The sequence below is a fragment of the Macrobrachium nipponense genome, chromosome 40, assembly GCF_015104395.2.
Source record: "Macrobrachium nipponense isolate FS-2020 chromosome 40, ASM1510439v2, whole genome shotgun sequence".
In the NCBI taxonomy this organism is placed as follows: Eukaryota; Metazoa; Arthropoda; class Malacostraca; order Decapoda; family Palaemonidae; genus Macrobrachium; species Macrobrachium nipponense.
In genome coordinates this window covers 19,172,000-19,188,918 of record NC_061101.1, presented here as the reverse complement: position 1 = coordinate 19,188,918, position 16,919 = coordinate 19,172,000, and the positions used below count along the sequence as shown (strand labels likewise).

The following is a 16,919-nucleotide window of genomic DNA, read 5'->3' as shown; positions in this document are numbered from 1 at the left end:
TTGAATGATGCTAAAGTATTTCAATATCCGAGGAAACAGTAGTAAATTTCCCCACAATGAGTTTGGGTACATGTATATCTAAGATGACTTAAATTATAATAGCCTTTTATGTGTATAAGCTAGCTTTTGCAACAACACATATCTTACGAAAAATTACTTATGTGAAGATGGTTTTAGTAGTACAAATGATAGTTATTGTATCGTTAAAAATATCAAAGTGAACGAAGTCGCAAAGTCGATTCTATGTCATGTTTTTCCTAAACGCGTTGTTGACTTAAAGGAGAACGTTATTTGGTTGTTTTTATCACTGCCACAACCCATAACAATGCAGTGTATGTATGATAATTCTAAACTATTATTCACTACCAAAATAACGATGATATTTTTGTATTGAAAAACTAATGTTACATATATTTCAAAACATTATTACTAAGTAGCATGAATAGTACTATAAATATTTCGAAAGATAATCTTGCTGTGAACGCTACCATAATTTGATTTTCATATACGTACGTACATTTTGTCAGCTGGCTGGCCTCGCATAGATAAAATTGATTTCACTGATATGGAATTACTCCACGAATAGCCTTTTTATTATGAAGATATGACGACTTAAAGGAGAACGTTATTTTGGTTGTTTTTATACACTGCCACAAACCCATAACAATGCAGTGTATGTATATAATTCTAAACTATTATTCACTACCAAAATAACGATATATTTTGTATTGAAAATTAATGTTACGTATATTCCAAACATTATTACTACGTAGCATGAATAGTACTATAAAAATTTCGAAAGATAATGCTGTGAACGCATACCATAATTTGATTTTCATATACGTACGTACATTTTGTCAGCTGGCTGGCCTCGCATAGATAAAATTGATTTCACTGATATGGAACTACTCCACGAATAGCCTTTTATATGAAGATATGACGATAATATATAAGGTAAAAAATGCTTTTATGTATTTCGTTTACGCTTCGTCGCCAATAACAAACAGCAATACTTACGATAATCTATGACAAATAGCGTTTGTATGACTTCATTGTTCAGAGAAGTTATATACGAATACTGCCAAAATAATAATGAAGTTCGAATTAATTTTAGCCTTAATGTTATTACTACTGTAATTACACTACCACTACTATTAAAATTTTCTAAAAGTTTATCAAACAAAAAATGTCGCTTGAACGCAACGTATACATAAACCATTTTCGTACGTAAAGGTATATGCTTACATTTTGTGGCTGGCCACTCCGACGATAAGTTGAGTGCAATGGTGTGGAATTATTCTTTGAATAGGCTATTTATTATGAAGATATGACTATAATATATATGGTAAGAATGGTTTTATTACCTTTATTGTCAGTTAATATCATAATGTGAATCTGTTTGTGTACGTTGGTGGTTATCGCACTGCAACTACGCTTAGCCTACCAATGAACGTCGTACATAAACCTTGAATAGGCTATTTATTTCGAAGATAGGACAATAATATATTAGGTGAGAATGGTTTATTACCTTTATTGTCAGTTAATATCATTATATAGTCTTTAATGAATGTTGGTAGTTATCAGGACCACGTCCGAGGGTTTTGAGCCTACCGAAAAACATCGCATACGCAAACACAACGCCCGTGATGCAGCGATCATACCAGTGATGTAACATGAGAAGCGGTCCAAAGAAAAAAAAACTGTGATTAATTGGATCCTGAATACTGATCCGTGAATAAGCGATGCCCCACCCACTTTGTACTAGAATTTTCAAAAAAACTGTCCCCATTTCTTTTGATAGTGAGTCGCAAAAAATGGAATTACACTTCCAGTAAGTGGATATTATGCCCTTTAATGTATATAAGGTGGTGATGATCTCGTGCCCTCACCTTAAAGGTAGGCAGGACGTCTTCCTCAATCTGTGAGTGCACCTCCGAAATAGGGTTTCTCAGAAAAAAAATGATATTGTTATTGTACAATAAAGTTTGTTCATACTTACCTGGCAAGAATATATATATAACTGTATTCTCCGAAGTTCGACAGAATTTCAAAACTCCCGGCACATGCAGTGGACGACCAGGTGGTAGTACCCATTCCCCCGCCGCTGGGAGGCGGGCGTTAGGAACCATTCCAATTTTCTCTTCAGATTTTCTAGTGCCACTGTCTCCTAAGGGGAGGTGGGTGGGCACTTGATTATATATATCTGCCAGGTAAGTATGAAACAAACTTTATTGTACCCCAACAAAAAAAACAAAAAATCAAATTTTTGATCATGAAGCTTACCTGCTAGATATATATATATAGCTGAATCCCACCTTTGGAGGAAGGGGGAGACAGACTCGGATTTGGGAAACAATTTCATGTAGATGATTTGTCCCAGGACTTCACCAACGATAAGTTGCTTGAAAATCCTTCAGACACCACGTTTGAGTGGAGGCATGAATGAGCCAGTTGTCCAGTACATAGAGGCTCTGATATTCGCAAGATGAAGCCCCCACCTCGCCACGTTCTTCATTAAAGTCATAAAGACCCATAAAGGGGGCCTTGAAAATGAAGTAGCCATCTTCAAGAATCCTGGAGTCTTGATGGCCTTCGAAGATAACAATTGCGAAGGAGGAGACTGAGGGGCTGCAGGTTGAAACTTTTCTTCAAAAGAGGCTCGAAAGCCATCGAACCATCTTGGTTCCTTACCTGTTAGCCATATCTGACTTCTAGAGGATCTGTCAACAGGGACATGACAACAATGCAACTAAATCCTATATTTATAGACATCGATTCCAGGGTAATGCATTCCTAGAGGTTCCAGCAAGGAGTGACCTGTGTAGCTGGTGCGCTCCAGATGATCTGTCAATGGGGACGTGACCACAATGTGACAAGACCATTTTACCCTACTATGAGGGCGAAGCAAAAAACATTACCACCTTGACCTAGCCTATCTGGTTAAACTTCGTATAACTAGGCTAATGAGGGGAAGTCCACCCCAGGCAGCCGACCCACCCACAACCAAAAAAAAAATAAACACCTACATAAACAATAACCAAAAAAATAAATAAAAATAAAAAAGTCCAAACTAACATATTATTTCCTATATGATAGGAAGAGCGCTACTCTCTGTCCCCAATATAGTGTCTGCGGCGACATATGGGCCCAAAGCGTAGCAGTTCTCGTATGTAGTCCTCACCTCCGAAGTTTTAGTGTGAGGCAAACACTGAGTTACTATGCCTAAAAAGGTGGCATTCAAGATGTCATTGAGTTCCATGTTCTTTTGGAAGGCTACCGACGTAGAAATAGCCCTCACTTCATGTGCATTCACCTTCAACACTTTCATATCACTGTCTTCACAAGATGAATGCACTTCCTTGATGGTGTCCCTGAAGAAAAAAGCCAGAGCATTCTTTGACATTGGTAACTTGGCTTTTCCTGAACGAACACCACAGAGCATTCTTTGACATTGGTAAACTTGGCTTCCTGAACGAACACCTTACAAGTTTATCGAAGGACCTCTACAATCCTTCGTCTTCTTTAGGTAAGGATTTGAGAGCCCTGACAGGGCACATAACTCTCTGGCTCGCGCCCACCGATCTCGGCCATCCCTTTATTGTCGAAAGTCCTAGGCCAAGGGTTTGGACGGATTTTTTGTCATTTTTTGCCAGGAACGTGGGCTCAAGGAACAGACCGCGTTTAAATAAAACTTTAAAGCCAACGTACTTGCTAACCGCTTTGAACTTTGCCGACTCTCTTCCGCCGTCGCCAGAGCAGTCAGGAAGATAGCTTTTCTAGTAATATCTTTCAAAGAAGCCGTATGCATAGGTTCGAATGGATTGGACATGATGGAACTTCAGAACTACGTCCAAGTTCCAAGACGGCAACCTGGGTTGCTGAACCTTCGTTGTTTCGAAAGATCTCAAGAGATCGTGAAGGTCTCTGTTGTCCGCCAATTCCAGGCCTCTGTGCCTAAAGACAACTGAAAGCACACTCCTATATCCCTTAATTGTAGAGACTGCAAGTTTCAGGTCCCTCCTCAGGTATAGTAGGAAGTCAGCAATCTGGCTCACAGAGGTCGTGGTGGAGGAAATGCTGTTCTTCTTGCACCAAACTCCTGAAGACTGTCTACTTCGATTGGTACACTGCACTGGAGAAGCCTCTCCTTGCATTGGCGATAGCTCTCGCCACTGAACCTAGAAAAGCCTCTCGCTCTGGCCAACTTTTGGATAGTCTGAATGCAGTCAGACTCAGAGCGGAGAGGTTTCCGTGGTACCTCTCAAAGTGGGGCTGTCTGAGTAGATCTGTCCTTACTGGAAGCGTCCTCGGGAAGTCTACTACGAAGGCCATGACCTCTGTGAACCAGTCTCTCGCAGGCCAGAACGGTGGCGATCCAAGTCATTCTCGTGCCTTCCAACGCTTCAAACTTTCTCAGAACTTTCCCTAGGATCTTGAACGGGGGAAAGGAGCGCACAGGTCCATCCCCATCCAGCTCCCAGTGAAGGGCGTCTATTGCCACTGCCCCCTGGATCGAGCAACAGGAGCAGTACAGTGGAAGTCTCTTCGTCCTGGACATCGCAAAGATGTCTACGAGCGGATGCCCCATAACCCCCACAGCTCTTGGCATACCTCCTGATGTAGAGTCCACTTCGGTTGGCAGAAGTTGACCTCGCCTGCTGAGGGAGATCTGCCCAGACGTTCTCGACTCCTGCTACGAACCTCGTAGGATCGTGACGTTCCCATGCTCTTGGCCCACAGCAAGATCTCCTTTGCCAGGGCAAAACAGGGACCGAGAATGTGTTCCTCCCTGTTTCTTGATGTACGACAGAGCTGTGGTGTTTGTCTGAGTTGACTTGGACTATGCGACGAGAGACTGTTTGGAAGAACTTGAGCGCTAAAAAGATGGCTGCCATCTCTTTTAGGTTTATGTGCCAGGACACCTGTTCCCCTCTCCAGGTGCCCGACACTTTTTCCCCTCCAATGTTGCTCCCCACCCTGTGGTGGACGCGTCAAAGAACAACACTAGGTCGGGGCTCTGAAGCTTGAGAGACACGCCCTCCGACAGCTTCACTGGATCTAGCCACCAATTTTAAGTGTTGTTTTTACCTCTCCCGAGATTTTCAAGATCATATCCAGGTTCTTCTTGTCCTTCCAATTGTCCCTTGAGAAGAAAAAAATTGGAGCGGCCTGAGGTACAGTCTCCCTAAGGAAACAAACCTGTCCAGTGAGGAAATGGTCCCCCCAGCAGACTCATCCATTTCCTCACTGAGCATGATTCTCTCCCTAGGAAGGCTGACACGCCCTAAGCCTTGTTGCTGACGTACCTGAGACTGAAAAGCTCGAAAAGCCACCGAATCCATCTGAATCCCTAGATACACGATGGACTGCGTCGGGATCAGATGTGACTTTTCGAAATTCACTAGTAGTCCCAGGGACTTTCACCAACGATAAAGTTGCTTGAAAATCCTTCAGACCACCACGTTTGAGTGGAGGCACGAATGAGCCAGTCGTCCAGGTACATAGAGGCTCTGATATTCGCAAGATGAAGCCACCTCGCCACGTTCTCATTAAAGTCATAAAGACCATAAGGGCCTTGAAAATGAAGTAGCCATCATCAAGAATCCTGGAGTCTTGATGGCCTTCGAAGATAACAATTGCGAAGGAGGAGACTGAGGGGCTGCAGGTTGAAACTTTTCTTCAAAAGAGGCTCGAAGCCATCGAACCAAGACCTCTTCTTCTTCTCGACTGACGCACGTTTGGGAAGATGGTTTTAACCATGCTCTGTAGACAACCTCTGTGGAGTTGCACGAAACCTAGAGACCGAAGCAACAGGCGAAAGAGGGGAGCGAGGAGAAGGAGAAGGGGTACTGCCTGGACTCTTGATTGGCAGCCTATCATCCTTCCTCCCTCGATGTGGCTTTGCCTTTCTCTCTGCAATCACGAGGCAAGTTGTTGTTGCAAAGACACAATCATCCTTTTCGATGGAGAACATTCCTTCTCAGGCGAAGGGCTGATCCTTTGAGAAGACGAGGGGCGAGGGGGAAGCCCACCCCTCCTCCTTCTCACAGTGACCGCCAGGATTTATCTTTGGAGCGACCGGAGCGCTTTCAAAAGCATAAACTTCCCCCCGTCGGAAAAGACGTCCCTCCTCTCCGGTGAAGATCGCAACACAGCAGAAGAGAGAAAAAAAACGTGAAAAGCGTCCCCTCCCTCCCTGAGACCAAAGACGACGGACCCCCCCGCCTGTGCGACATCTTGCAAACTTAGCTTCTTTTACGGTTTGGGGAAGTCTTCCAATTGCTCAGGAGACGACAGCAAAAAGCAGAAGTAGCTAACGGACGAGAAGCGTCCCCCTCCGAGAAACCAAAAAACGACGGCCGCCTGTGCGACATCCTAGCGTCTTCGTTCTCCTCAGAGGGAGCGAGACCCCCGAGAGTTCCAACTTCTGCGCGGGGAGGACGTCTCTGAAGACGAAAGTAATTTTTCAAGATTCGAATTTCTATGAGATTATGAGCCATGACATCACCTTTAGGTGGCGATTCTTGACTATGAGAGATGTTCAGAATCATTTCTAGATCTCCATCCATGCTACTCCAGTTTTTCTGCAGGAAAAACCTGGAGGTCTGAATTGCAGTCTATTCAGGGAAACAAACTTCTCCCACGCGAGGAAATGGTCCCCAGTAAACTCATTCATTCCCTAACCGAGCCATGTTTCCTTCCCTAATAATGGCTGCGTTTTTTTAACTAAAACCAGGAGTAATCTGAAGACACTGTAGAAGATTGTTCAGTTGTTTCTCCTGATAAGTTCTCCTTCATGAGATTCATTACTATTCTCCGATTCTCGGCGAATGTCTGAAGAAGCATTACGTTTGTGCGTCCAGCAAGCGTCACGCCTGGCGTCCAGCCGAGCGTCACTCTTGGCGTCCAGCCGAGCGTCACTCTTGGCGTCCAGCCGAGCGTCACGCTTGGCGTCCAGCCGAGCGTCCCGCCAAGCGCCACGCCTGGCGTTAAGCATCGCTGCTAAATCATGTCGTATTTGGCAGCGGAAGGAGAATCCCTCATAACCGAGCGAGGGACGTCTCGGCGAGCTAAATGACTCTGCATCTCTTGGCAAATCATTCTTGTTTCGAGGGAAATCATGTGTGCTATGCCGCGGTAGACCTCGTACAAAGAATTCTGTTACCTTGCAGTAAACAGAACCAAAAAGGTCTAATATATATTTTTTATGAAAAATTCTCGCAAAGTGAAGATGATGTTCAGTCATGTATGCTAGAATTCCCCTCAACCCGAGATAAAGTCCGTGATTGTAGGGTAGAGATACGGTTAGTCCGTTCAATCCCGCAGGAGAGAGAGGACGTAACTAACCTACCGCGCATGGCAGACCATCAGCTGGAACTGAGCTGGCATTAGTGACAGCAGAGCCACGTTCGTCGTTCTCCGCACTGCTCTGCCTGAGTTGCCAGCTACTCCATTCTACGAATGAATAGGTTTTTTATCCATCCATCCTAGAGCAGAAAGAAAAACCATCAAACTGGTATAGTTAAGCGAAACTGAATTGCTAAATAATAAAAGGAAAAGGATGACTTGGTATTGTCGTAACAATACCTTAAATACCAAAAACGGAAACTGGCAACCCTGAATAGTTGCAGGGAGAATCAATTAAATGTAATAAGAATAATCGTACTCTCGGTTGTCCTCCGTAGGGGTAACTACGGTATGAACCATACAACCGCTTGATAGAAATATGACGTAAGGGCAAAAATAATATTACTATGATACAACAATGCTTGTTCACACTTACCCGGCAGATATATATATCAGACTGGTAAGTTTTATGAACAAACATAGAGTATTGTAGACACTTGGACAGCTACCTCCTTACTACATTCTTCCTCGTCGAGGGTAGGGAGAGCCATCGCGAGGTAGTGTTTTTTGTCAATGAGAAATTATACGCTTACGCGATAGAATGAACACTCATGGCATTATCACTACACTTCACTGCACTATTAAAACTTTCCAATGCAAGCATGATTCCAGGCTACGCAAAGATTTAAGAATCATAGATAGGGTATTAGCCTCCAAAGACACTATTGTAGGGCCCGAAGGCATCACAGGTTTTGGAGGGATAAATTCTACTGGATGGGTAACTTGTGTTACACTCCTGGAGGAAGACCTCCTTACCCTATCACGTTCTAGTTTACGTACATATGATTCATAAGGCTTCCACGCAGAATCAGACATATTTTCACACTCCTTGCAGCGGTCATCAAACATACAAACATGTTTCCTACAACTCGGGCACACTGTGTGGGGGTCTACCGAAGCTTTTGGAAGTCTCACCTTACATTCTTGCTAACAACCACTATTCTACGCTAGTCGATAAGCAAATTCAAAAATAATTCCACAATTAGCGTATACCTAGCAACCGATCCAAATCAATAACCAAAAATCAATCAGGATACTAAAGTAGCCAAAGAAGTTCCAAAATCCAATGACGGAGGTAATGAAAACAGGTGTTGACAGTACCAGCACAGAGAAAATCTGAATAGAAAATGGGAACGGTTCCTAACGCCCGCCTCCCAGCGGCGGGAATGGGTACTACCACCTGGCCGTCCACTGCGTGTGCCGGGAGTTTTGAAATTCTGTCGGACTTCGGAGAATACAGCTATATATATATATATCTGGCAGGTAAGCTTCATGAACAAATTATATTTTTATAGATGTCAAAGGGGATCCTTGACAGAGCACCAGAGATTGCTGGAAGGACCCCTGATTCTCTTGGTTCTGTCCACGTAATACCCGAGGGCCCTAACCAGGCAAAGCACCTTTTCCTCCCTTCTGGACCAAGGATATAAAGATTTTTAATGGGTATACGAGTATGCCCATATGCTATCTTGTTTTTGGCCAGGAACCTAGTGTAAAGGTACAGGCTGCATCTCCTTGTGCAAAGACAATTTGCTTGTCTATAACCTGTAGTTCACTCTCATTTGGCAGTGGCCAAGGCTGCAAGGAAGAGTTTTCTTGTCAGTTCCAAAGGACATGGAACAGAGGCTCAGAGCAGGGACTGTTAAACCCACTTTAGAACTAAACCCAAGTTCCAAGACATAGTCAACTCATTTGCTTTGGACATATCAAAGGACTTAATGAGGAACATCAATGTCTTGGTTAGAAGCCAAATCTAGGCCCCCCCTATGCTTAAATGCAGACCCCAGCATTGCTCTAAAGCCTTTCATTGTGGATGAAGAGAGCCCCCTTGTAAGTCCTTCATGGATTGGAGGAAGTCTGCTTATCTGAGCTATAGAGGTTTTAGCAGACGAGATGTTATGACTGCTAAACCATAAACAGAAGACAGTCCACTTGGATTGGTAGACTTGGCAAGAATACTGACGTCTACATCTTGCAATAGCTTTCCGCAGCTTGCCTTTACATTCCCTTCATTCTGACAAAGCCTCCAGACAGTCTGAAGCCAATCAAGAGCTAGAGCAGATGGATCTTGAGGGAGCTATCTGGGAAAATCGATTAGAAGTTTCAGGTTTGGGAACCATTTCTTGAGTGGCCAAAACAGAGCTATCAGGGTCATTGTCACATTGTGATAGCCCCGAAATTTTGTTGAGGATCTTCCTTACCATGTTGAATGGATGGGAAGGAATAAAGGTCCAAATTCAACCAATTTACAAGTATTGCATCACTTGTCCATGCCTGAGGGTATGGAACTGGCAAACAAAACATAGGAAAGACGGTGATTCTTTGAACAGTTGTCCTGCCTAACAGCTTCCATACACTACTATTGCAGACCATGGAGTTCATGGTCCACTCTGTCAAAGGAATCTGCCCCTGACAACTTAGTTTGTCTAAGTTAGACGTTCATTTTCCCTTGGATAAACGCAGGTGACAATCCTCACTTGATTCTGGTCTGCCCAAATGAGAAGCTCCTTCAGGCTTCACAAATGAGAATGTGTCCCACCTAATACAATATAGAGTAAAAGTAGTTAAACCCCACTGAGCTGACTTTCAGCTCTCATAGGGATGGGCCAAAGGATTAAAATAAAGAAACTAGGTCTAGGCCCAGGGCCAAGCTCTGGAACCCAATAGTTAGAACCCAGTAGTTCATTCAGTGATAACAAATGAGTATAAAACTTAACTAAAACTTCACAACGGCACATACTAACATTGGAGCAAATGCATACAATAAACAGATTTACTCATGTATCCCTACATACATGCAAAACTAAAATTGGAATAAGTTAAAGAGCATTGAAAAATTTTGTTTTTAAAATTCATTAAATGATCTAAGGATTTTTGTATTTATCATTTAACCCTTAATTTATATTTTATCAACTAAATTACATGAACATAAAAATTGGAACGACTGAAAATGCAAAAAAGAATTGACATTATTTCCTCATTGATTTATTATCAAAAGTTGACAGTCACTGCTAGTCAAACTTTGGACATTCACACAACACGTCTGACCGTTATTATCACTGTGCACTCTGAGCACTTGGGAGCTGGGCCATGTAGGCTGCTTATTAAGTGCCCATTGTGTTCAGATGAGTATGGCCTATATGGAGACGTGTCAGAATTACTTGTGCATGTCTCTCTCTCTTGATATAATGAACTCCATTTATCAACATTAGGTTTTATTAATTTTATTATTTCCTTGTTCTTCATTCCATATATATTGCCATTCATTTCTTATATCAACCTTTATCTGTGTTACCTAATCAGGAACAGGAATATTCACATCTGATCTTGTCATGTGGGTTGCTTTCTTTGGCTGCTTTATCTGCCGCTTCATTTCCTTTTATCTCTATGTGGGCAGGAATCCAACAAATTTCTATATTTTTCCCCATTATTATATAATAACTTATGGAGAAATAATTTTAATTTGTTGTACAATATTTTTCTATTTGTAACTCTGATAACTTCTGTAGAGCTTCTCAACTTACTAAAAATCACAATATTATTAAAAAATCTATTTTATTTTTATAGCCAATGCAATTGCACACAATTCTGCTGTGAATAATGAAGCATTATTCAGTAGAGATTTCAGTAGAGAGAAGTGATAAGTTTTGTTTTGAGACAATGTAGCATATTCCACTCTGTGCTATGATTTAGAACCTTCAGTATATGTTGCGTAAATTGCACCTTTTCGGCTTACTTGTTCAATTGTATTTTGTTTATGGAGTTCTGGTGTATGAGTGAACTTTTTGTTATAAATAATTCAGGCATGTACAAATTCTCATTGGGGTTTTATTAATTGTACCTAAGGAAGGTGATTTTACTATTAAAGGCAGGACCTCCATGTAGTACCATATGCCTTTTCAATGTCAAAAAAGACAGCTACAGTAATTAGTTTTTCTTCAAAACCACTACATATATGGTCTTCTAAATTAGAGAGATATTCTAATGTGGATCTGTTACACTGACCTGATCTGGAGAGGGAGTAAAAATTTTATTCTCTTGAATGTGCTCTTAGTCAAGCAATTACCATCTTCTCTAACATTTTACATAAGCAACTCGTTCAAGAAATTGGTCTGTAATTATCTACATTACTGGGATCCTTTCCAGGTTTGAAGATACAAATTATTATAGCTTTCTCCATTCCTCAGGAAAATAAATGTCAAAGCCATAAATGATATAAAATTGTAATAAGTACTATAACTTTGCCAAAGGTGATAAGTGACAGACCCATCTCAAAAATATTGTCACCTCCAAAGAGCAGATTTATCACTGTTCAAGAGACCATATTCCAACCTCTTCCACTTTTAATTTTTCTATTACAATACATCTTTAGTTTCAAAATTTATAGTTATTAGTTCTATATCTTTTTTTGAGCATAAGTGTTCATCTAAATTTTTATCACTCCTTACATTTGCTAAGCTTTCCCCTATTATATTACTTATGGATCAGGTATTTTCTTACCATACTTTTGAATATGGAATGTCCTAGTAGGTGGTTCACCATGGGTACCATATTTCTCCCTGAATTTTTCCCATATTTTTTGTATGGGAATATTATTTGAGTAATCTGATACCTACTTCATCCATGAAATGATTCTTCCTTGAATTACTTCCTTTTTAAATTTTGCAAATATTTTGTTGTATAGAGATTTTAATGTATTAATTTCTAGTAATAACAGTAATTTTTTTTGTAAAGTTCCTTCTAATAATTTGGTAATGCTTTATTTATTTTACTGAATTTTCAATTCAAATTATCTACTCATCTCCCTATTGAGTTTTATATTTATTAATTCTAAGAGCTTATTGGACCACCATGGGACTTTGTGTTTTGTGGAAGAGGTTTTGAGTTTGGCATTCCTTTATCAGCAATATTTTTAATGAAATCAACAAGAATTTTGTTAGGTTCATTATAGTCTTTTAAATATTCAAATGGTGGGATATTTCTTGTGTGCATTTCTATCACTCCCAATCGCTTTATAAATGTTATAATGAGTAACAAGAGTCAGACAATGAGTAAAAACTGTAATGAAGTTAACCACAGCTAACACTAATACAGTGCAAAGCCACACAAAACTGAACACTTCACCAATAACATGAAGCAAATGTACCAAAAATTGATGAAAGATCTGCACAAAAAACACTGACGTTAGTCAACAGCTGGCAGAAAATGAAACTAAAGACCTTCTGCTGTGTTGTATGGCAGTTGCAAAAGTGGGTGGGTCTCTGTCAATTACAAAGCGATAGCAGCACCATCGCAAAAATTCGAATTTTGATCTGCCGTGGTAGAACCAAGCAGAAAAGAAGTGATTTTCCCTGTTTTGTTGTACCTATTGTTCCTGGATAGAGGGCGGGGTAGTCACCTACAGGAAAAAAATAAGAACAGCTGCTGCGAATTTCCAATTTAAGCTGCCACACAAGTGGAAAAGAATATAACTATGTAATTACTTTGGTAAGTTACTTATATGAAATCCTTTAATTTAGTAAGTTAGTCATATTGAATGATATACTCTTAATAAAAATATTTAATAAGATTTGTTAAAGTTAAAGGAGGATTCTGTGATTAAAACTGCAAAACAGCTCTAGTATTTTGAAGTCAACACATAAGAGCAAAATGAGACTTACAGATTCATCAAACTTTGCATCATCTCCTGAAGCATTCTTACTTGCATTGGTATTGCTTATTGTTGAATATCCACCACCGGAAACCCCTAAAATAACAAAAAAGTTAAAATATTCATAAAGAAAAGAAGTAATCAAATATGGAGATACTACAATATATGAAAGTCAAAAGTTTTACAAGATACATAAAATTAATTCTATATACATACAGACAGTCCTTGGGTTATAGCAAGGGGTTTCATTCCTGGCAAGGGGCTGTAAGCCGTTTATCACCTTAACCCAATCATCATAATCATAATGGGAATAAATAGCACTTACAGCACTGTTACTGTCCAGGTTACAGCGCTGTTAAAGCAGGTAACAGTGCTGTAAATCCACTAACACGGCTGTAAATTGTAGTTAATAGCGCCATGGGGCAACCATCATACGTAAGTCTTGAATGACGTAACCCAGGGAGGGCTACTGTACATATTAGACCTGAAGGCACCTACCAATGGCTGAATTACCACTGCCAATTTTTTCTTTATCTTCATCTGGTGGTGGAGGTGGGGGAGGGTCTTCTGGTGGAGGTGGAGCAGATGGTGGTGGCCCACTTGGAGGTTTGGCATCCATAGCAGGGGTTGCTGAAGCTGCAGGCCCACTTGCATTATGATTTGGAGGAGGAACACTTGTGTTCGGTACAGATGCTACTGATGGCGGAGGGACAGACATCCAAGACATGGCAGCTGTGGCTGCTGAAGGGTACCGTACATGCCATACATTCCATACATCTAAAAAAAACACAAGATTTCAGCTAAACTAACATTTGCCATATTCATTTTTTGCTCATTATCAATTTTCTTTAAATTTTTTTATTTTAAGCTTATATGGAGCTGTTGAGCATTTTCCAAACTGGAGAGGCATTTTTATAAAACAATGAGAAAACTATTAAGGATCTACTGACAATATACAAAGATAAAACACAGTACGTTTCTTGCTCTGAATGAATAATGTGATATTCAGGTAAAAATACGGCAAACACTCAAGTGCTTTCTGTGACAACACCAAACTATTTTATTTTTCATTGCCTACTTTTTTACCAAGACTCAGTCCTTTGGAGCTTAACATCTTTCCTTACCATCCAAAGTATATATGTACACAGTACTTGTGAATAATGACCAGGTAACTTGTTTCACAATCACAAGAATACTCTTTCATTACCCAAAACATACCCTCACTCATTCCAGATGTACTGATGCAATTCCATTTTTTATTTTCCACTTTAACAGTAGCAGTTTACATAATCAAATGAATTTTACCATGACAATTTAATCAATTATTTGGAACGACTTTTACCTACTGTTGAAGTTACCTGACTACCATTTTTTAAACCCGCTGGTGGTTGTTTTGGCCAGAGAATCAATGTTTTCAGCAAGAGTAAAACTGCTGCCAAGCGTTGGAAATACGTCAGGGTGAACATGCCCTTAAAAGACAATGAGCACAAACTGCTTCCAATCCCAGACATACACCGGTTCCCTGTATCTCCTTCAGTAAAAGGAGCATCACAGGCATGGGTAGGGTATGGTTAACAGGGAAGGGGGTGGGGAGAGGGTGCTGGCACTTCCTCTGCTGCAGGAGGGAGCTCGAAAAAAGACAAATAACTGAAACGATAAAGCAGCAATAGCCCAACGGCTAGCTACATTGCTTCTAATTGCTATGCTCATACCTTGAACAATACTAGGAGCTTTGAGGAGAAAATTTGGAAAGGGAAGCTTTACTAGGATTGCTGCTATTTGAAAGGTTGCGAAAGTGAAGAACTTAGCAGTACAGGCAGCAGGGATTTTCGGCACCAATCACCACTTAACAACGGTGCCTATCCCTGGGAATTGGCTCTATTACCACCAAATTTTTAGTTATTGTCACTGTCAGGATCAGAACACCAGCCAATAACTAGGAATTGCCTGCCAGATATCAGCATTAATAGCTCCAATTCCCAGTTATCAGTGCCATTTATAACCAGAGATTGCCACATATCAGCAACGAAAACAGTTCTCATTGGTGCTAGACCAGCACCGTAAAACTAGATCACTGATAATCAGGGACTGCCTACTCCTAATCTCACTCCTGTCCTAGAGTTAAAACAATCTTTTTTCTGTCTTTCCCTATTATTACCCTGCTTCTGACATGTGCTTATACTTTTAAAAAATATTCAATATTTCATCTCACCCAACCTTTACACTGATCTAGCAATCGTTGTTCCTACATTTGTTAACACACTCAAGAGTGAAGCCCGGTATGCATCCTCTTATAAAACAGACAGGAAATTACTCATCTTTCTTACCATACAGACTGGAAATTACTTAGTCTTTCTCTCTGAAAGATATAGTAATGACAAAATATTAAAAAATTCAAATTTTTAATCAATTTGTATTTTTCATATCTAACAAACCTGAGCACTTAAAAATAGGATAATCTTCTTGAGCCAACTGGAAACTGGTTAAAAACAATCAAAGATTGTAGAGCAAGGAATCTGTGGCATCTGGCAACTCATGTGTATAGAGGTGAAGCTGGTCACAAACCAGACATAGACCCCCCCATGACACGTCAGTCTTTTCCTCAACCCAGGAAAAGAGTGCAGGGCAGCTAGAGGTGGGAAGTAAACATTAAGACCTCAGGTTTACTAGCTATGAAAAATACAAATATAGATTTAAAATTTGTAACTTGTTTCATAACCCAGCCATGGATGTGATTCTGTGCCGGTCCTAAGCCTGGATAAATGGGAAAGGTTAGGGAGGGGCTAACAACCCTTTCCTGTAAAAACCTAGATTGTTACAGAAACCGTACAAGAAGTGAATAGACCTGGACCACTCGTTGATGACTATGGAACGAATAGGATCATGAGCTGGAAAAAACCAATAAAGTTTTTGTTTTTTCTACTTGGAATGTACAAAGTTTATACAGAGGGGGATTTGCTGATGTACCTCGAAAATGAGCTGGATAGATATGTACGCAAATAGCTGCCCTACAAGAGATTGATGACTGGAAGTTGGGTTAAGTTGTGAGATGGATAAGGGGGTCATATATCATAGCGGCAGAGAAGATGGAAGAACATGAAGAGGGGTGTTTTGGATTTTTATATTAGTAAAAAAAGATAAACACTGCTGTTGTGGAGTTTGAGGGTATAAGCAGCAGGATAGCAAAAATAATGACGACTGCTAAAAGGTTTAAAATCACAGTAGTAACATTGCATGTCCTTACAGAAGACAGTGAGATACCAAAGATCGATGGTATGGTGAAGTTCAGGAGGTTTAAACAAAGTACCAGGACACGATATGCTGATGATAATGGTAAAAGAAGGACGGATCTTCTCAGACAACCAACACTTCAAGAGGTAACCATCAAAACCTCCCCGCTCTCGCTCTGACTGCCTTTCGACTATCGAAAGACTTGTCAGAGCGAGAGGCTTTCTCGCGAAGTGGCAAGCGCGATCGCGAGAGCACGCAGAACCTCCACTACGAAAGTATACCAGTCGAAGTGGGAGGTATTTTTTAGAAGGTGGTGTAGATCCAAGAGGTTGTCCTCCTCCTCCCCTTACTCTATAGCGGAAATTGCTGATTTCTTGCTATTCCATGAGAGTAAAATCTCATCTAGCCGTATCCACAATAAAGGGATACAGAAGTATGCTCTCGGCTGTATTCAGGAACAGAGGATTAGATCTGGCAAATACAAAGATCTCCACGATCTCATAGATCTTTTTAGACTTCAAAGTCTAAGGAACCAGTACCTCCGAAACTGGAACCTGGACGTAGTCCTCAAATATACATAGCTAAGACTCCTCCGTCCCGTCCCCCCCCGACAGAAATTCAAATTTCGCGC

The 16,919-nt window shown here is 40.8% G+C and overlaps 1 protein-coding gene across 1 annotated transcript in view; it reads right to left on the bottom strand.

The window, feature by feature from the left end:
* LOC135211968 (actin nucleation-promoting factor WASL-like) overlaps window positions 1–16,919 on the bottom strand; it is a 77,297-nt gene that overhangs the window by 19,399 nt on the left and 40,979 nt on the right. The window contains exons 3-4 of the mRNA XM_064245223.1: window positions 13,556–13,834; window positions 13,068–13,153 (exon numbers count right to left, since the gene is read on the bottom strand). Of these exons, the coding sequence (XP_064101293.1) occupies window positions 13,068–13,153; window positions 13,556–13,784 (315 nt within the window). The 5' untranslated portion in view covers window positions 13,785–13,834. The remainder of the gene's footprint in view (window positions 1–13,067; window positions 13,154–13,555; window positions 13,835–16,919) is intronic.